Genomic DNA, 22,145 nt, shown 5'->3' on the forward strand with positions numbered 1-22,145 from the left:
ACTAAAATCCAAAAATAAGAGGCAAAACTAAGAAAATTTAATTTTTCCTTTTTTATTTCAAAACTTTCCATTGACAAATGGAACAAATAAAAATTCATCTGAACAAAACTACTACAGAAAGCAGAGGCAGGGACACCGGAGTGAGTTACAGTGAAGGGCAAAGATGATAAAATGCAATGAACGTTAGAGTGAAACTAGGATGGACAAATACAATGATCACAAGTTTTATTTCATAAACTTGTGATCCTGATCTTGGAGGATTTTTGCTGAAGACTTGGCGTCATAGAACAGCTCATTGATCTCTTCTACCTGCTCCCTCTCCACTGTTTCTTTTCCCTGAACGCGGCCCAACAGACTTGCCGGCGTCAGCAGCTGTACAGCGTATCTGAGACAAAACAGGAAATAGGAAAGACTCAGTACACCCACACACACATATTTATAGTAAACCTGTTTATAGCAGAAGATAGTTTAATGGGTGCAAATCCTACAAGAGCTTTACTACAGTATACAGTCTTTTATCTGTAACTTTATACATGTTGGTCTCAGTGACGTAGCTGACCTATTCTAATCCCTTTGAACAACGTTTTTGTTTTTTTTTTAAACATCTGGCAACAGTTATGGCTAAACAAATTTATTACGGTACGTCAAAAATAGAAAGAGTACACATGAACTTTTAGATTTTGTTGAGCAAACCGTAACTGAGTTGAGGCATTTCATTATAACACACCCACACCCAGAGTGTTTGGCCGTACCTGAGGGTGGTCTTGGTGCCAATCTCTGCCAGGTGTGTAAGAGCCTCCTCGCTGATGCTGATTCCTTCGGTCTGAGCCCGAATCTTGATGATCTGCAGACCACAGCCTCGTTAGTGACGCATGCACAGACAGTTTGATGTCGCACATCACATAATCCACAGAAATTGGTTTTCAGACTTACCTGCTTCATCTCCTGTGGTGTGTACAACATGGTGCGAATGATCATGACTCTGTCCAGCAAGTCCAGAGGAATGCCGTGTGGAGAACTGATGTCCTCTGTCCCCCTGGTCAACAAAAACTACTTAAATCCTGAAACTGTTTTGTTTTACCTTAAAAATAAACAAAAACAAAATGTGCTTCTCTCCATAAAGCACTTCTCACCTGATTAAACAGTTTCCCCTGTTAGAAGCGAATACGACAATGGGGGCGATGCTGCTTTCCAGTGCTCGATGGAGGTACGTGAAGCATTCAATGTCCAGCATGTGCACCTCATCCACGAACAGCACGCCGGGTACGAGCTCAGCTATACCTTGGTCTATGTAGCGGTTCACCACCTTGTTGATCTCAGCACGCAACTTATCTGCAGCGAGAAATTGGCAGTGGGTCAAGAACTGAAGACAACTTGAGAGATTTAGTCTGAGTTAGGTGTTACACCGTCTCTACCAGTGATTTCTGTCTTTTTGGGCTTCATCAATTGTCCCATCATGGAGAGAATGTCCTGGCCTCCCTGAGATGAAACAATGAACCGTTTATAAAGAGTGCCAATATAAAAACAATCAAATTTAAGATGTATACAGATGTGTTTATTCCAAACCGATGCTACTTTATTATTGCAGTTATGTACCTGGGGGCGAGCATTTGCAACATCCAGGTCATGCAGTGTGACATCTTGGACAATCTCCTTCTTTTTGTGGACATCACCTTTGGGCAGCGGAACATACTCCTCTGCCTCCAGGTCAAACTCTGTTGCAAAGGTGTCACAGCGGCCTTGTCTCTGCAAAGGCACAGTAATAGAAAAGATTAATGTCTCACATTGCTGCAGTCAACAATGAAGGGAAAGGTACCACACTGCAGGAGGGAGAGCAGATGTATGACTGAACTCAGTGCCAGCCCACTGCAGAAACAAGGGCATGTGGCTGAAGGATGAAAGAGGTTCAGAAGGAAAGTCATGAGGTGGCTGTCAACAGTAACAAATGTGTCGCCCAGCCCTCCTCCTTTACCCTCTGACTAGAGCCGACCTGTGCTTCTGGCCCACCTGCACTGATTAAAAGAACCGCTCCTGCAGCCTTTCAGCACAGGCCGCAAGCCCCACTGTTGGTAAAGAGGCACTGTGGGAGATGGAGAGATAAATGGAACATGAAGAGCCGCAGGAATGAGAGGCTCATTCCAGAGTACAACACAAATGCAGCAGGGTGGAGAGAGATGAAAGCATGCCACCATGAAGGGTTGAAGAGGACAAGCAAGATGGAAAAACCCTCAACTTTGACCCGACTAAGACGTTTTTTGGAAAAAACATTTTTCATCTGTAAACTATACACAATCTGGTAAATGAACAATCAGCCATGATCAGTTTCTCGCTTTTGCCAAAAACCAAAATGTGCTGCAAATGTAACATAACAGCATAAAAGTAAAATAGTTTACCTTCACGGCTCCGCTGTTAGCTTCAATGTAGATGACGTCTCCCACCTCCACACGCTCTTTCTGAAGACTCTCGTAAATACTGGGATCCAGCTAAGGAAACACAACAACTTTAAATGTTTTAAAGCAAAACGCTGGCCTAGCTTTGGCTGTCAGCATTATAGGGGTTTTTTTTGGCCTTTTTCAGCTTTATTGACAGACACAGTGAAGAAAGGACAGGAAAGCTGAGGGGAAAGATTAAAACTCTCAGTCTGACCTTGAGCTGCTTTGTGCCTTTGGCAGTCTTCAGACCGATGATGACGTGGCTGATGGTTTTGCCGTAGCCGCCCATGGGATTCTCGGTCTCGCATGGGGTCAGCTCTGTCACCTCCCCTTCATACACCTCCTTTGTTTCTTTGATGCGCAATCCTGAATATGGCGCAGCATTACAGTTACACATTTACACACATACAAACTTATGCACAACCTAATCTGGTCTTTATATTCCTACATGAGCTAAGCCGCAGCATCCATTGGGTCACCGAGCAACGTATTTTATTACAGAAAAGAAACATGTGTCCTGTGAAATGACTGGACATTGTTCAGTGTAACACGATCATGCTCTTGTTCCTGTTACATGCAGCACACAGGTGTCTAATCCTCGGTGCTGTGGGGCACAGAGCAGCTCTAAAGGCGGGGACTGTCCATCAGGGTGCTGTTATTGACAAGGTGATGACAACGTTCAAATGAAACCTGGTCTCTCTGAAGAATCTGCTCAAGGGGTGGAGTGAATGTGCTAATGACCACGTCTCCCTCCACCTTGGCTCCATTTGCTGCCCACTCAACAGGTAGCATCAGCAGTCTCAGATCCCCTTTCTGCTATTCCTTCTCACCACCTTTATAAATCTGCTTTACAGTGTTACCTTTCAGCTCATGACAACTGTGTGTGCAAGAGTTTCTTTCTTACTGCTAGTATGACCTGATCTTTTCCCACCAGTACAATAGAAGACATGCATAAAAATATTATTTTTAAAAAGACAAAATGCTTTAGGTGTATATCAATATTAAATCTAATTAAATCATTAGGCCAGTTTCTTATTTTCTTACCAATTAAGCCTTTGGTAATAGTAAGCTCATTTTCACTTCTACAAACTAAATGCCCAACAGGTCACAACCCATCGAGTAAACCTGGAGAACAGAAAACTAAAATCTGGGTTAAAAATCTATCCAACACTCACCAATCGCCCTCCTGAAATTCTCCATCAATACTTCTGTCTTCTTGATTTCAGATGAGTAGACCTCACTGCCGACCATGGGGCAGAATGGTACCTTGTTTCCCAGCTCCTGTGCCATAGCCAGGGCGAGGGCAGTCTGAAGGTGCGCAGGCAGGAAGAAATAAAGAGGCATGGTTAACAAACGCTGCAGAGATATCTGCTATATTAAATTAAACCTTACTGCTGAACACAGCACACTTACCTTTCCTGTTCCAGGTGGCCCTGCCAGTAAAATGGCCCTCCCTGCCATCTTTTTTGAGCGGATCAGCTCAACGATGATACCACAAGCCTGGAGAATAAGACAAATTAGACTATTATGCACACGCGCAAGGTTTAAATGCAATACAACTAACTAGCAAAACCCCCACTCCTGAACCCAGGCGTTATACAACCCTGTTGGAGAACTGTAAAGCACACGAGGCAACGCATCTGTTGTGGCTAAAGTCACACTCTGATACAAACGTCCGTTCCTTTAATGTGGCTGACAAAAACAATTCAATTCAAAGCCCACCGAGTGGAACAAGAATTTAGCAATTCACATCCGATTTAGTAGAGTGTTTAAAAGTTTAACAGCATACAACTGTCAAAAAGTACAATAATGTCATAAAATAAGATATACATGAATCTAAAATAAGGCATTAGCTCTTTTACTCTGTGTTCTTGGGGACAGGGGGGCTTTCTCTCATTAGTAGAAGGCAAAAAGAGTTCCGATGGTGTTATATCTCATGGATGAGGTAGATCTGCTGTGTGTTCATGTGTGTTTTTGTGCATCTGCGTGTTTAAGTGTGCTAGTGTATCAGTGAGTGAGTCTGTCTGTAATCCCTTTAAGGGTGTGTGGCATTGCTGCAATGAAGAAAAGCGAGCAGATCGACATTCTGAATGTCACCCTGAGCGCTGATGTAAACAAGATGTTATGATCATATAGATGCTATTAATAATGAAGTGTCCACCCTAACAGCACCAAGTCAGTGGTTTAGAGTTTTACTGGCACGTGGACATTTTTTTTAGGCCTGAAGAAAAAACTTTTATATGGTTTTTATTAGAAAACACGATTTTATTAATAAACCATTTTATGTTATTAAAAATCAGAAAAATACTGTTACGAAAGCCTTGAAATAAATGGCCTAATATACACCATGCTCACCTTTAGATTCACCCCTGCTTGCTGCAGGTTTGTGATTGTGATTGAAAGTGCTGCTGTTGTGTTATGAGCTTTTTGTTTAAAAACTGGGGGCTGTGTGGATTTAATGGCTTAGTTTTTTTCTATTGCATCTCTATTTTTAGTCGCAAATATGAGTGAGATGCTGGGTGATGACTGAGAACAACAGAGCTGTGGGTTAAACAAAGCATAGAAGCAAAAACAATTTGCCCCAAGGATTTTTTGCTCTTTATAACCGAGTTATGCAAGTTATTCTGAATTGTAGCAGCACTACAAGCTGTGTCAATCTAGTTATAATCTGTGCAATCCTCTGTAGCCACTCACATTAACTGTCAGAGAAAGAATAATGCATTGTATATTTGTATCAGAATAGCAAATAACAGCTTGCACAATTACTTAAGAAATGCTAATTGTTCTCGTTCCCATCCTGTGATCCCGCTTTTATCATCTACAAAATATTGCTCGCCTCAGTAAAATTCCATCCAAATCGGAAATGGAAACAACTGGACTACTGCAATTCACTGTACATTGGCTTCAATAGGTCATTTGTTGGATCGCTTACAAATAGTCCAACCAGCAGCTGCGAGGCTACCTCCAAGTGTTCTGATGTGACACCCTATTTGACGTCTTCACCCTGGATCCCCATAAGTTCAGACTAAGATCTTTGCAATCATTTTCAGAGCCCTGCATGATCAAATGCCTGCGTTCATTAGTAAATGATTGCATCCATATACAGCATGCAGGTGATTGAGATCTTCTGGCCAAAACCTCATTGTTCTACTCTGAAGACCGAAAATGAAAGGAAATCATGCATTAGGGATCGAGAATGTACTACTATTACATTTAAAATCCGTGGACTCCAATGAAACTTTAAAGGAGCTTATTTGCATAGACTTGCTTTTTCCTAGTGGAAATTATTGTTGTGTTTTTATATCAGCATTGTTCTTTGTTGATTGTTGTGGTAAAGCATTTCATCTAGAAATGTGCTATATAAATATGTTTTACCTTCATTCGTTACAAAAACATCAGCACTGGGTGCAGCGCATGTAGCAGAGTACACATCGGAGGTGGGCAGGGTCAATGTAGGAATTTTAAGAATATTAAGAAAATAATTTCTAATATCTGATTTTTTTTTATCTGTCAGAAATATAAAACAAACAGATTTCCCTAACATTTGTTACTATAGTAATTCATTAATGCTCTGGTTGTTGCTTCTGTGGCGTTCCAAATTACAGGGAAGTTGCAGAGTGCCCTCTGATGGACAAACTATGCAGTGTCAATACGTCGTTCTCTAGTCTCCTCTTTATATTTTCCCTATTTTCACTGTTAAGGCAGTATAAATGCCAATACTAACAGACCACTAAACAGCTATTAACTGTTGATAAACCTACCCTGCTGATAAATGAATCAGGCTCTAGTCTACGGGTGTCAAACATATGGCCTGGGGGCCAAAATAAACCAAGCAAAGACTCCAATCCAGCCCATTGGATGACTTTGGAAAATGTGCAAAGTGGAATAAATTATTATTTTTTAAACTGTATTTTCATAGGTTTTACAGCTTTTTCCTGCTGCTAATGACATCCCTATTCATATTACACCAAAGCAACAGATAAGCAATTAAATGACAGAAAATTTCCAGGTTTTTTTTTCTCCACTATTTTCTAAAAAGGCTCCTTTTTTCACAGCGATTCCCAATTAAATATAATTTTTGTGACTTAAAAAAAAAATGCTGTTTCATAGTTGCAGGTCAGTCTGAACAGGGAACTACCAGAACCTTTTCAGCAATTTTAGACATTTATTTCTTTCAGTTTAAGACTAAAGAATCATGTTGACAGAGTTCTTTTACTATTTACTACAGTAAAATGTCTATATCATGTAGAAAAACTGAGACATGCTGTTTAAATTGCACGTCTTTATCTTATGTTAAGATATCTCAGAGATTAAATGTGCAGTTATACACTGACGGAAAAGAGTTTCACTGGTCCAGCCCACTTAAGATCAAAGATGGATGTATGTGGCCCACAACATGAAATGAGTTTGACATCCCTGCTCTAGTCTTTACCATAACTTTGCTATTTAGTTTGTGAAAAGCTTTGCTGGGTTAACAATGAACCTGCAATGTTTAATTTTCAATAAAACTCACACTAACTGGCAAATATATCAGTTTGTACATTCAAATAAATGTTACTTACCAATGTCAGTGGCAACTGATCATTGAATTGGTGTGTTACATGAGTTTTGTGGGTGTACATTTTTTAAATATAGTGTGACACCCTGAAAAACTTTACACCACTTTTTTTATTAGTAATGATGTTTTTTTTTTAAATTACCAGCACAAAATGGGAATAAATAGCAAATAAAAAGATAAATACAAAAAATTGACAATGGCCAGCAAGAAAAATTTGTATGCCATTAAAATTTGTATCAGCTCCCATAATTCACTGCTGTTCGGGATCATTTAATTTTCCACTTAAGAAAAGGGATATATTAAACCACATTTGAATGTTAAAATGGCTTTAAATAAATGTAGTTCATCTGGTTGTCCTTATTGTACCTGTACCCAACAGCAGATCCGTTTTTTCTCAACTAGATCCATCAACAACTGATACCTCCCTGCTTTCCGTTAGAAAACAGTTATTATAAATTCACAATTCATACTTTTAATCCAGATTAAGTTAAACTATAGGGATGTATATACCGTCTTCTTATAAGTTAGCGTCTCTCTGTCACAAATCGGACCCGCAAACGACAGCGACCCCACTCAATGCTAATAGGATTAGCTTGTACTGTAGTGCCTGTAAAGCGCTCAATTGTCCTCGTAAATATTCCCTTCTTACATAATATTCCCCCAAAAGAAAAAAGAAAGCAAATGACGTGAAACACGAATATTACCTCTCTTGCAGCCTCCTGGCCCACGAGTCCACATGCTGTCTGTTTAGCATTACCGGCCTCGTCTAGCCCCAGTCCTTTGACGTGACTGTGTGAAGCGATCCTCTGCGTTTTTGTTGTGCTTTTTACCTCCTCGATCTTCATAGTTGCGTTATTTGTGAAAATGTATAGTGTAAAGTCTGCCAGATGCGTTAAATACACATATAATCTCTAATACGAAATACCGCCTCAATCGGCGCCTAAACTCAAAACACAGGAAAATCTGTTTCCATGTGGGTTACTAGGGAAAATAAGCGGAAGTGATACCTTTAAGTACCGCCCATCTAACAACTGTGGTAAACTATTGGGCTACGCCAAATATCCCTGAGCATTCATTGGATTAGAGCATGTCAATCACATTTACACTCCAGAGCCCGCCCTTTTGTCGTTTCCCATTTCCGTTTGTGTTTCTGTTGGTTTGTCGTAGTAGAAACTGTCAAAAACTTGCAAATATATGAATTAAAATACAATATAAATGCAGGAATAAAAAAGGTGGACGGGTTTTAATAATTTCAAAATTAAGATGTGATTAAAGTGCTATTATGAGTGATCACTTTCCTTTTATGATTTTTGTCTGCTAATAAAAAACAGTTCCCCCTTAACATGTTGTCCCTGGGATAGAATACACTGACACTAGGGAAGACTTTCAACAGTTTCCTCGAAAGTTATGTCAGATTTATTACTAAACCACACGCTGTAAGCCACAAAGTATTCGTATATTTTGTTGCGGCTTTGCTAAATAAGCGCAGTCTGTGGCCATAAACTAGCCCCGCTTTTTGTCTGTTTTTGGAGCCGAGTTAAGCGTCTCTCCCAGAGTAGAGAAAAATACGCGCTCCAGGTAAGAGTTCAACAACATGTCCGAATCTTCTGACACCCGCACGAAAACGTTAAATTTCAACGTCGGCGTGCTCGGACATGTCGACAGCGGGAAGACGTCGCTCGCCAGGGCGCTGAGCAGCACCGCGTCCACTGCCGCCTTCGACAAGAACCCGCAGTCCCGCGAGAGAGGCATCACTCTGGACCTCGGCTTCTCCTCCTTCACTGTGGATCTTCCCGATCACCTGCGGGACAGCGTGGGGAAGCAGCCATATGACAGCCTCCAGTTTACCCTGGTGGATTGTCCGGGGCACGCTTCTCTCATTCGAACTATCATTGGAGGTGAGCTCTGATGTAGGAGGGTCACGATTTCCCATTTTAAATACAGGATTATCAAAAGAAATGACAACAACGATTTTATCGCGATATTTACAGAAAATGTAAATATGCAGTCAGTTAAATCTACTTTGTGTGTGTATGTGACTGCATGCTGTCTTCTTGGGCAATAAAATAACTTGCAGGAATCTGGGTACAAAAAGTTTGGATGTGAGACCACAGACATAAAATACCTTCATAAACCTCAATTTCACATAATTTCCTTATTGATGCATGCTCAATCATCCAGGTAAGTAAATCCCCAAAAGTTGATTCTGTTCATCTGGGCGTAGCGTTTTCAGAAGGAGAAACGTTTCAACACTCATCCAAGTGAGGCATTTTTTAAAAAACACCACGTCTCAGTGGCTGCACCTTGGTCCACCCCAAGGATCTGTCCCCTGACACAAACAGAGAAATATAGTGTAAGTGTTAAGTGCCAGGAGGATTGGCAGGATTTATACATCGGGGAAACCAAACAACCTCTGGCTAAGCGGATGGCACAACACAGAAGAGCCACTTCGTCAGGCCAGGACTCAGCAGTCTATTCACACCTACAGGCCAGTGGACACTCTTTCAGTGATGAGGATTTACACATCCTGGACAGGGAGGAATGCTGGTTTGAGCGTTTAGTCAAGGAGCCCCTTTACGTGAAAAGGGAAAGACCATCTCTGAATTGAGGAGGGGGCCTAAGGGTACATCTCCGCCATCTTACAATGCTGTAATTGTAGCCATTCCCCAACTCCCTGTAAATGGTACTCATGGTCATTGATCAATGGGCTTTGATCAGTGGTTGTTGTCATGAGAATTTGCATATTAATTGATCAAGGAACTGACCTCCCAGCCCATTGTTCCCTCAATGGTGCTAGTTTCAATCATTATACAAATGTACTATTTATAAGATTGGGGAAACCTGCAGTCAGCTGAGACTGAAGAATTCACTTGGATGAGTGATGAAATGTTTCTCCCACTGAAAACGCTATGTCCAGATGAACAGAAAAGGCATTTATGCAGGAAAAACATTCAGAATTCACAAATTCTTTTACACATATTTGACTGACTATGACTGACTCACTGGGAAATAGCCTTTGAAACAGAGTGGACTACAGGCAGTCACAACATCACCCAAGTTTATATATAACCATCAAATGAAAATTGGAAAAAGTAAGTGCTGGAACATCATAAGATTTAGTGCTGATCAGTCACGAATGAACAAGTTTGTACAAAACAAGTTTTAACAGTATGTCCATAAAAACATTAAAACATGTCTGGGATGCCTTCAGTAGCACAAACACTGACAGTGTTTGGTGTAAGGGTGTACATTATCAGACTAGTATGTTTGTATCAATCACAACAGATCATTCTTTCAGATCTTTGTGAGGGCTGCAGTCAACAGGCCTTAATAGGATAGTAACTACATCCTCGCTACATTTGAGCTTCAATTTGTTGTCCAGCAGAGGGCGCCCTCTCTTTTTCAGCACGCCTCAGTGGGTCTGTGTGTGTTTTGTTTTGTTTTTTTCAAAGCTTGTTTGAAAGTATGTTGAGTTTAAAGGTTGGAAGTATTTGGAGAAACAACTTTAGGATTTGCAGATGTTCAGAGCAAGAAGTCCTGTTTTCTTATTTACTGAACAATAAAAGGTTGTTTTAGAAGCCCATTAAACACTAAATGCATTTGTGTTGTGTGACCAGCACTGTAAAAGAAAAAAAAAAATGCAAGAGCCATTTAGGTGGCACATGCTGTAGATTATGGAGGAGCAAAATTGTGTGTGGATTGGGGTCTATATTAAACTTCCCCTGTAGTCCCAAGTGGGGTGAGCACAGGAAAGAGAGATTGCCAAAATCAGGAAAAGAAAGAGGGAAAGGAAAGACAACCAAGTGAGCTGCGGCTCCAGTTTCAACCCTCTAGCCTTTTATTCTCTCTTTGCCTCTGTGCACCCCCTCCCTTTATTTCTCCTCTTTTTCTCCTGTTATTTTTGGGTGTCCGTGTCCATTCCTGTTTGCATTGCTGTTGTCGGCTACATAGCCTCTAAGCATTTGCATCTTTTTATAGAGCAGGAAAGCTGAAATGCCTTTAACACAAAGCACTGCATTGTTCCCCTTCAGCTCACTACTTTTCTTTGACCTCTGTGACATCTGCCTCCTCTAGGTGCCCAAATCATCGACCTGATGATGCTGGTGGTGGATGTGGTGAAAGGGGTGCAGACTCAGACTGCAGAGTGTCTGCTGATAGGGGAGCTCACCTGCCCTCGCATGGTTGTTGTCCTGAATAAGATTGACCTACTGCCACCCAACAAGAGACAAAGTGCCATTGAGAAAATGACCAAGAGACTCCACAAAACACTGGAAAGCACCAGGTCTGCAATTATATCTAAAATGATAATTGGGTTACACAGCTGCATAATGTAGAGCCACACATTAGTGGGGTTACGGGGATCCCAAGCACTTGCAGTAATCACAGGTCTAACCCTCATGTCAGCTCCCTCATTTATTACACTTCATATCTCTCCCTCTGTGTCCAGAGTTAGTCTGCTCAGCCTGCTTATATTTCAGTGATGCTTTAAAGAAAACAACCCCCCCCCCCCCCCCCCCCCAAAAAAAAAAAAAAAAAAACGAAAACATTGAAGCATGACATGATTCCACCTTGTTGTTTTTCTGTCGGACAGATTTAAGGATTGTCCTGTGATTGCCGTAGCAGCAAAGCCAGGGGGTCCCGAGGCTCCTGACACAGAGGAGCCACAGGGAGTGCCACAGTTAATAGAGGTAAAAGAGACTGGTTCCACTCTGTTGTTACTAGTTAGTCAATAATAAATGAGTGATCAGTAATTTACTATGATTACTTAATTGATGTGCTTAAAAATGAGTTGGTCACAGCAAGTATTTCTTTAATCACACATTCTCAAAGTACCAAATTCAGTGAGTTAACATGCGTGAAACATTTTTAGATATTATTTAGAATGTGTCTGCTGAGTTTGGATTTATGTTGATAGGTTTTTGTTTTGTGCTGATTCATTCATTCAGTCAAGTGAGTGGAAGAGTAATACAATACAATATAACTTTATTTATAGAGCACATTTAAAAACCAACACTTCACATAAAAGACAGAAAATAAGACAAATATTCTAAAAATTTAATATTATTAAATATGTAACATATAAAACATATTAAAAGCACAAAGCCAGAAAAGATATGCATAAAATGTAAGAGTAAATTTTACCTTTTATACATGGGAAGTAAAGCTTCCTGTGTCTCATTGAGCACAGTATATCATGAACTGTAGGGTTGAGTATCACATACTTGTGGGCCACATTAAGTGTCACCACTGGCTCACGGGATGTACATGAAAATTAAATAATCCACAAGGAGCCATAGCTAAATAAATTCTAACTAATGTAAATAAATGCTGTCAACACTTGTCTGTAGTTCTGCCATGAGATAAAAATGTGATGATAATGTTTTAGGCTATTCTTTTTTTTATGCGTATCTAAATTATAAATAGTTTTGAAGCCATTATTGTTAGTATTTTTTTATTTTCCTCATTGTTTTGAAGAGACAAACGTATGCAATAAGAGCAACATTTGACAGCTGGAAAAGAAGCTCAGTGCTCTCTGGTGGTCAAACTGTAATGGAAACATTACTTCAGGCACATCTGGAACGTGGAGTTTCTTTACTGCTCACTGATTTCGATAAACAATTGGTTGATTTTACTGGTCAAACTAAGTCAAGTGTTCAATAAAGCTAAATAAAACGTAACCTAAGGATGGTACTCTGGAGAGTTAATGTACATTTTCCTGGAGTGTGAAAAACTGCTGAGTCGGATCAACTCTGTCAACATAAGAGGCCGAGCTTCAAAAACAGGATTAATGAAGACAAGATATGGATCTCATTAATGCTTGTATGTGTCCGAAACCATAGACGTGACCTTCAGATATTTTTTCAAATCGATTAGAGTGTCTTTTTTGTATTTCATTTTGAATATGTGCTTTCTCCTTCTAGCTTTTGAAGAAACAGACATACCTACCAAAGAGAGACCCTGGAGGTGACCTCCTAATGGCTGTGGACCATTGTTTCTCTATCCGTGGTCAAGGAACAGTCATGACTGGGACCATCCTGCAGGGGTCACTGGCCATTAATGACACTGTAGAAATCCCAGTGCTAAAGGTGTGTTCCAAAAAAATGGGCACGAATTTGGAATTTCTGATATGTACAAGCACGAAACATTCCCGAGCAGTGGAAAAACATTCGAAGGAACCGCAGTTTCGGAAGTTCAGAAGTTGAGTTGGCTGTGGGCAGAAAAAGGGACGGCTTGCCGGCTGGGATCAGAGGATGTGTCAGTTTAGTACGAGGGAAGGATGGGGGGACTGGGGGTGGACTGGGAGCACAGGAGTTGGGTAATTTAGACCAGATGCAAACTATGAGCATGTCTCAGTGGTCTTGTGTGCAGTCATCATGGTCACCTCTTGGAGGCAGCATATAGCTAGATTGATAGCCACTTGTTAAGGAGCCTCAATCCAGCTTACGGGTGATTTTGTCTGTGTAATAGGCAACAAACACAACCATGAAATTCTCAGTGTCAAGCTAGGGATCGAGAGTGTGGTGTGACATATACGTATACATAGATGCTCATCTGGACACCTTTAAATCATCCATGCGTTCACCTGTTTTTGGAGATGCGTATTTGGTGTAACAAAACAAAGCTTGGCATCTATTTTTCAATCAGTGTCTTATTTATCTTCATATATATTCAAATATGATTTTTACTCTTCAGGTCCTTTTCTCAGAAATTAGTCATGTATAATATTTTACACTTTAATGGGACTTTTTAAATATCCAAGAAGTTTAATTATTTGTCTTTGCATTTATCAAAGCTAATATGCTGACAAATAGTTCTTATCTTTTAGAGATGAACAGTGCACTTTAAACTGTAACTTATACAAGCTTTTTGTTTACATGTGTGCATGTTTTATTGATAAAATTCCGTTAAAGGGCGTTTTTGTGTGTTTTAAATATCAGAGTACAGGAGAAAATGATAACTATTATAACTGATGTTTCATTTCTTTTTAATCTCTACATGTATTCTGGGTTTGTTTTTCAAATTTTACCTCTAAAATGAAAACATTGATAAAAATAAAAATGATAAAGGGAATATAAAACATTATTCTCTTTCAAAAGGAACCTATAGGAAGTTAAATTCTAAGCTGTAAACTTTACTGTAGAGCCCTAGTATGCTTTCTCCTTCTCAGTTTTGCAGTTGTAGCTTTGTATCTGTTACATCTCAGTCTCTTATTACGTTTACATGAGGAAACTTTATTGTTTGTATTTAAATGTGTTTTGAGCTGTGTTATTTATTTCTCTATGCTCTCTGACATCAGGTGACCAAGAAGATAAAGTCGGTGCAGATGTTTCGGAAGCCCGTGTCTGGGGCCATGCAGGGGGATCGGGTGGGTGTGTGCGTAACACAGTTTGACCCTAAACTGTTGGAGCGTGGTGTGGTGTGCACCCCTGAATCCCTGCGCACGCTCTTTGCAGCTGTCATCTCTGTAAGGAAGATAGGCTACTTCAAGGGCTCTCTGTCCACCCGTGCCAAGTTCCACATCACAGTGGGTCACGAGACAGTCATGGCAAAGGTGACCTTCTTTGGCCTGCCACCTGTGGGTGCCTCAGAGCCCCCTCCAGACTCTAAGCCGCCTCCATCAGAGCCCTGCTCACTGGAAACTCCGTTCACCTTCGACAGGGAGTACTTCTACCAGGATGAATATGTAACTGGTCAGGGAGAGGGGAGTTTGGGGCCTGACCCAGAGCAGTGGGCTCTATTGGAGTTTGAGCGGCCAGTCACGTGCCCTTTGCTCTGTCTAGTAATTGGCTCAAAGCTAGATACAGACATCCACGCCAATGCATGCCGGCTGGCTTTCCAGGGCCGTCTGCTGCAGGGGTTTGAAGATAAAAACTACGCTGAGACCGATCTACCTCGTCTGCGCATTTACAAAACCAAGCACAAGGAGGGACAGGTGGAGAGGGTGAGTGCACGCTCAGCAGTTTGTCTCTCATTTAAAATGATCAGTGTGGTGACCTTTCAGCCTTCTTTGGAGTCCGCTCCTTGCATCTCTGCCCGCTCTGTCACCTTGCGCTCCTTTTGCATGCTCTGAATCTTTGGATGTTTCTCATTGCTGGTGGCACTGGAGCGTGTCGCAGACAGAGCCCCTATTGTATATTCATAAACAGACACGTACACACAAACAAGCATGCATATGCAGCTCTGGTGAGCAATATTTGAGGCATGGGATGGGTATGCATGCCTTAGCATGTGCTGTGACAGAGGTGTGCGTGGGTGGCCGCCTGACGCCACTAGTCCTGTCTAGCTGTCAGAGGCTGGCGCTGTTTGGACACACCTGAGTGGCACACGAATATCCACATCCACTGTGAACTAGCCTAACTCTCCCTTCTGTCTGCCTGGGCGTCTTTCGCTCTCATTCTCTTCCTCTCTGTCACATACTCTCGCCACCTTTATTTTCATATTTGTGTGATTGCTTTTTCATTGTGTCCTGAATCCCGAGCCGCTCTCTCTGTGGTTTTCATCAAACATCTAACTGACTTAACTTGGATTTGTCATTTTTTCAGAAACTTAACAAGTTATATTTAAATTTTTGTTCACACTAAGTGTGATGTTGATAATAGCTGTTGTCATTCTGTGTGTTACATTCTGTGTGTGCAGCTTCTCTGCATGTTTCCCTCATAGAAAGGCAGATTCAGGTCAGGGTTCAAGTGTGTGAATTAGTTTCCTGCTTTAGCACCTCAGGCTGTTGACAGCTCCACTCGCTAACTCAGGAGCAGAACAGCATGTGCACGAGGTCAGATGGTGGTCGTGTGACGTTAACGTTGTCACTCGTGTGTCTCCCAGAATGCAGCAGTTATGCTTCAAACTTAAAGAATGTCCTTTTGGTAAAAGAACACATTAGTGGCATTGTTGAGATATGACGAACTCGAACAGCCACAATTCAGACGGTCTGTCAAACGACGTATACAGCAACTGTATTTTTTTTTTATCAGCTCATCAGTCACGCTTGCGATACATCAGGGTCAAATGTTCAAGAATGAATGAGGGTTAAGCAGAAGAGAAAGGAAGAGCTGGTGATGAGGGCGAGTTGGAGACAGAGCGGTGCCCTCACGTTATCAGATTAGCAGCGGGTTATATTGACTTAGTGATGGATGATAATCGAGAAATAAAAGCAAATATGCCATTAAGTGCACAACCATGGAAAAGAGAGTGCGAGACAGCCAGGCCGCGGGACTCGAAGAATGCAGCTGGACGGTGCAATTGATGAGGATGTGGGACAGATCAGCTCTTTGTGACGGAGGATTAAGTCACCACAAGATGAGCAATAAATGAATTATTAGATCATACGCTGCCTTGCACACTGTTTGCATCATTGTTGCTCTCTTGTGCCCAGGTAACCGATGATTACACTGTGATTGGCCGCAGCCTGTTCAAGAAGGAGACCAATCTCCAGCTCTTTGTGGGGTTAAAGGTCACCTTGTCCACAGGAGAAACTGGTGTCATTGAGGGTGGGTTTGGCCAGAGCGGGAAGTTCAAGATTCGCGTACAAGGTAAGGATTTAGTGAAACAACTACCCTGATGTTTTCTGCTGCACATAACAGTCTCTCCCTCTTCATCAGTGCTCACATCAGGAGGAAATTCTCTGTCTTTCCTTGAATTTTTGGGGCTCACCGGACAGTTTTCAGGATGTGGTAAAAGTGGTCGGCCTGACATCCCGAGCCACATTCCCAGGATTCCTCTGGGGATTGCACGTGTTCCGGGGGAAGCCTGATCAGTGTTTATTTTACCTTCTGTTGCTCAAAACCCACGACTCCACACCAGGAGGGAAGAGAAAACAAAAATATCTAGAAAGAGAGCCTCACCTACATCCTTTTTGCTGCCTTACTCCTGCATAATCAAAAGTCTTACATATACTGTCACGCACATCTTCAGGCAGGAACATAACATGAGACATTCAGGGGTATAAGACAGAGAATGATGGGTTATGATCTGTTTGAGCAGTTGTACTCCTAACCCTCAAGTGAATCCATCATATTTTGTATAAGAATACTTTTTTAATGGCTTTACATACAGATTCTTACCAACATCATTAAGTGAGGTGGTCTCCTTGGCAAAGCCAAAGTCTGTGAGCTTGAGGGGGGCACCGGGTCTCTTTCAGGAATACAGTAAGTTCTCTGGCTGCTGGGAGTATTCAGGAATCTAACAAAAAGATATGATTACAACATTAGTAACTAAATCACCCTCAGTTGAAAGAAAAATAAAGTAAATTTCTTATGAATAAGTATGATAAGCCAATGACAAATCGCTTGAGATCTCTGTGGGCGATGTTGATTGCGTGTAGAAATTGGATAGCCTCACCTGTGCTCTTCATGATGTTAGTAGCCTCTGAAGTGGTGAGACTGTCTGGTCTTAAAACAGATAATAAATGATTGGACTGAAAAGCTTGTCACCATCCATGCTAAAAATTCAATTTCAATTTGCCAGTTTGTTAATCAGTTCAAGTAAATCATTGCGATAAAAATTGCCACTAAAAACCTATTAGGAATCTACTAGGACCAGCCAGAGTCTCGAAAGGCACAGAAGGTAGGTTGCTATGGTTGCTTTCACACTCTTTTAGTATAACTAAAAGAGAGATTAGCAGTTGATCATTTTAAACACAGGTCTAAACAGATCGTTAATGTGTTCAACAGCAAAGATGGAGGATGACAAACTCTCTTAATGCCCCCTTTATGGTTCAGAAACTTAACATCAGCATGCAGCATGTACAGACATACGTATGTAAAGTAATGAATCCTGGTTTTCAATATTTTTTATGCAATGAGGAGTTTCAGCATCCCAGTTCTACTAAATCTTTTCTCAGCTTTAGAAGGGATGTATTGTCCTCATATTCTCAAAAGCAACAATTTTCCTTGATCAAACAGATTTCCTCAACCAGCTCTGGTTGCTCTTGTTGTTCTGGTTGCTCAGTTGTCAAACTGCATGTACTTCTGGATATCTCTGATTCTCACATGGTACACCACAAAATATTAAAGAGCAATGTTTAGAAGCTGAAAAATACAGTAAAGACAAAGCTTATAATGTTAAAAAAACCCACATATATTTCAAGGGCCATAAATAGAAACATGTTCCTTATCTAACTTCCTGTAGGAAAAAACCCCCTGAAAAAATGTAGATTCCAACAAATTCATGATAGGAAACATTTTATTTTTAAATGTAATAAGCTTATAACAGGAGGAAAAGACGAATATGTAGTTGTTTGGAGGTTAAAGCAGTTTGTATATGCTGGAAGTCTGAAGTAGTTTCTTTCTCACTCAGTGTAAAAAAAAACAAAACAAAGCAAAACAAAGTATTGAAATGCTTTTACTCTAATACACAAGTTAACTTGTAAATATTATGAGCTCTCCTGCGGCCAGCACAGGTCTGTTTCTAATGTGTGTGCCTGCTTTTACACAGACTGCACCCACAGATTATTTCCTGTTCAAATCAGCTGTTCATACCTGCATTATTCATAGGGCTGCAACTAATGATTATTTTTATCATTCAGCTGAGCATATAGTCTAAGATAATATTCCTATAATTGTGTGTTATGTTAGAAATAGGTAAGAGGCCTATCCACAGATTTCTTGTACAGAGTAGAAGTAGTAGTGACCGGAGTATTACTGATTGTTACTACTTTTCTAAATATACCGACACAAAACTGTCAGTATATTTGCCACTGCACATGTTCTCCAAGCATGTGTACTTTACCACTGAAAAGCCCAAAAGAACTGTGTAATACATTAGGTTGCTGTCGTTGTATTGATTCAGTCACTTCGTATCTCCACAGAAAACAAAGTGATCTTCACACCAAAGACAGTTTTTATCCGTATTTTATGCTTTTTGCTTATTAACTTTGAACCACATCTGACAAATATTTTTTAAGTAAAAATCGTCATGCTTTGAGAGACGCTTTAAGTTTGTGTAGTACCTGTAAAGTTTAATTTTGCTGTGTGTGGAAAATGCCAAGACATTGGCAGCATTTGTGGGCAGAAACCAAAATAGCAATCCTCATGTGTCACTTGAACCCAAGTGATAGGGTGTGGGAGGGCGTGTTTTGTGGTGGCGAACGGGGCATTTTCAGCTGATCAAAGATAACAAGAAGAAATTTCTGGCTGCGCTGCAACCATAACAACCCTCACGCTGGCATAACGATAACAAGAAGAATGCTGGCGCCGCTGTACGTGAGGTCAGACAGCCAGCGTGTAAAGCAGTGAACTGAGACCATTTTTTACCTTCCGTGTGCAAGGCAGCAAGCAAACACGCATTCAGTTTGTTCCCTCGAAAAGACATACAGACAGACGACAAGATATGATAGAGAAGGACTTGCATTGCACGCCTAACTGGCATCGAACAATAAACTGAGCATTCGCATGGGTTGGTATGGCTTAGAATAAGGCCAATATGAGAGGAAAGTGATGACTGAGAAGCTAACAGATAGATGCGACACAACGTGGAACTGTGTAGATTATAACTAGGAGCAACTGCGACCTGGTTTTTCTACATACTGTCGTCAGTTACATCAGGAGCACGAAAGCATCAGTTGTTTTTGAGGTCAGCACATTGTTACAACATCAACTGCACACATAAATGAAAAGATCCATATCATGTATCACATATGCCATCACAACTACTGTTCATACTGTCGGACAGTATACAGTAACGATCTTAACGTTTTCTGTGTTTCCATCAATGCAGTTTTTAATACAGTTTGAGTTGACCTTGATGTTGATGTTTTTCTTTAGAGGGTCTTCGACCAGAAACCAAGCAGCTGTTTTCCTCCGCCTCTAAGAAGAAAGGGAAGAGTGGGAGCAAAGGTGCAACTGCAAATGAAGAGGAGCCCAGAACAGATTTTCAGCCTGTTAGCATTCACTTGCATTTCAAGCGATATGTCTTTGATCCCCATAAAAAGATGGTTCAGTCTTGACCTCTGCTGCACACACTTATAGACAGACACCATTGGTGACAGAGAGTAAGATAGAGAAGTTGTTTGAGAAGTCTTGGCACAAAGAGAGGTGACTGCCAGGCTGTGTTAACTCTCATTGCCTTTCTTTTTTTCTGGAGATGGAGACAGTCTGCTGAAATGCAATGATTGTGGGACGCTAAACGCATGCAAAGCAGTGATTGTTTTATCTCAGTTTAACGAGCTGGATCTAATCCTGTTTGCTCCATCAGAAGGGTGAAAGCTGCTCAACAGATCTCAATACGTTTGATTTATCTTTGAAAGAAATCAAGGCTTTTGTTCTTCTTTATTGATAAAAACAGAATTGATTCAATCATTCTGACTAGAAACTAACTTTTGTCTTTGCTGTTTATGTGTGTGTGTTTAGTTTTTTTATTTTAAATTTCATCTGAGAACTTGTTGGCATAAAGACTTTAGCACTGTAGAAATACTAAACTCACGTTCACTCAGGTCTTCTTTGCTCAGTGACTGGGTTTGGCTGCATCTTTAACTAATCGGTGATCATTGGCAGTTTGTATGATATTTGATTTCTGTTCAATATTGATGATCTCAGAGAATTAAAACAAAACTCCTGTTAAGACTGGGGTTTTTTTTTTCGGGAGGGGGGGGAGTATTTATGCATAAAGTAGTACACTGGGGGTTCAATACGAGCCCTACTGTACTGTTTATATACTGATAATGCTCCAGCAGAGTGTAAGTTACAGAAATGACATTAGTTTTGCTAAATTTATAGTCAATAAAATATATAATGCACACTATATGTCGTCAAATAATAATGCAAGCAATCAGAATTGCTGTTTGAGTTGAAAAGAAGGAAGTCTTGTGCATTCTGACTCTCCAGACACAAGAAGAAAAATGGTTTGCACATGATTTAGTCTCCCTTCTTTAAACCCTAAAAAAAGGGACATCAGTGTTGCTGCTAATCAGCAGTTATCGAGAAGTTGCTGTTCAGCCACGGTCACGTCTCTGTGCCTGAGTATGCGTGTATGTACGTGTCCATCCTGTCAGTGTTATTGGGCGGGGCTGTGAGAATGCAGGACGCTCGATATGTAGCGGATGATGTCAGCAAACTGTTCCTGTGAACAGCGACTCTATCTCAGCAGGAATCTGTGGAAATTGGAGAGGGGGGGGGGGTAAGGAGGGAGGAGGAGCAGCAGGAGCAAGAGGGGACACTGGAAGGATTGTTCCTCTGAGTGACAGTCCTTTTAGTCTTATCTCCTCTCGTTCCTCTTATAGAAAACCAGACAGAAAAAAAAAATCTGTCGCTTTTTACTCCTGGTCTCTCCAATTTCTCTTTCTTGCTCCACCTCCCCCTCTTTCATTCTGGTTTTTATAGAACCCCCCTCCCCTTTTTCTCTATTACTGGCTTCGTTATGAGGCTGTCATGGAAATTAGCTTTTTGGTTCCTAAATATTTCCCCAGTGTTACAATTAAACCGGCATACCATGACAGCGCACATATTTGCGTCATTGCCCAAGTTTAAGATCTTAAACGTAACAAAACAATAGTGTGCATGTTTGGTTTGTTTCCATATGTCATAATCTCCATTACTATAAGAATATCCTTAAACAACAAAAGCATTAAAATCAAAACATGGTGGATAAAAGATAATAGATCGTGATTACCTTGATAAAGATCTTGTGTTTCATTAATACAGATGTGATAGCGAGCACACTGAACACCCCCCCCCCCCCCTTTTTTTTTTTTTAAACATGCATGCTAATCCTGTTGTGCATGGATGAGACAGAGGGGTTACACTTATTCCTGCAACATTGTGGCCTACATGTCCTCATATTCTCTTTTCCCACACATCCTGTAATGTGCTCTCTTTAAACACCCCCCCCCCCCTCCCCCCTTTCTGTTTTCCTCCAAAGAGATGAAATACAGCAATGACCATTTTCCCTTCAACACCCCTTTCCTTTTTACTGGTGACCTCCAGGTCAGACAGGAGTCGAGGGTCAACGTCTGAGCGTCTGATTGTTTATAGATGGAAAACATTCGCTGATGAGCGCTGATAACAAGCTGGGTAGGAGAAAGAAAAGAAGGAAGAGTAGATTATTGGCAAGGCAGAGGAGGAGGGCCGCAGAGAAGCATTTCAAGACAAGAGGAGCTTGAAAAGACTAATTAGCAACTATTTGATTGGTAAACGGCTGTATCATCAATTAACAATTAATCC

The 22,145-nt window shown here is 40.9% G+C and overlaps 2 protein-coding genes across 2 annotated transcripts; one reads left to right on the forward strand and one right to left on the reverse strand.

Moving 5' to 3' along the window:
- Positions 1-36: 36 nt before the first annotated feature.
- On the reverse strand, positions 37-7,981 carry ruvbl1 (RuvB-like AAA ATPase 1). The gene is made up of 11 exons (XM_085406514.1): positions 7,695-7,981; positions 3,846-3,932; positions 3,608-3,740; positions 2,647-2,798; positions 2,394-2,483; positions 1,597-1,746; positions 1,416-1,479; positions 1,134-1,332; positions 934-1,036; positions 753-844; positions 37-385 (listed from the first exon to the last, which is right to left on the reverse strand). The coding sequence occupies exons 1-11, from the start codon at positions 7,833-7,835 to the stop codon at positions 226-228; spliced, it is 1,371 nt and encodes a 456-aa protein (XP_085262640.1). The 5' UTR covers positions 7,836-7,981; the 3' UTR covers positions 37-225.
- Positions 7,982-8,328: 347 nt separating this feature from the next.
- eefsec (eukaryotic elongation factor, selenocysteine-tRNA-specific) lies at positions 8,329-20,568 on the forward strand. Its single transcript, XM_085406511.1, has 7 exons — positions 8,329-8,888; positions 11,065-11,272; positions 11,582-11,678; positions 12,912-13,076; positions 14,288-14,932; positions 16,364-16,520; positions 19,752-20,568. Exons 1-7 carry the CDS (start codon positions 8,585-8,587, stop codon positions 19,931-19,933), a joined length of 1,758 nt encoding a protein of 585 aa, XP_085262637.1. The 5' UTR covers positions 8,329-8,584; the 3' UTR covers positions 19,934-20,568.
- Positions 20,569-22,145: the final 1,577 nt, after the last annotated feature.

The sequence above is a fragment of the Rhamphochromis longiceps genome, linkage group LG5 (genome assembly GCF_057381845.1).
Source record: "Rhamphochromis longiceps isolate RC_006_pf linkage group LG5, R_longiceps_female_GT1.1, whole genome shotgun sequence".
In the NCBI taxonomy this organism is placed as follows: Eukaryota; Metazoa; Chordata; class Actinopteri; order Cichliformes; family Cichlidae; genus Rhamphochromis; species Rhamphochromis longiceps.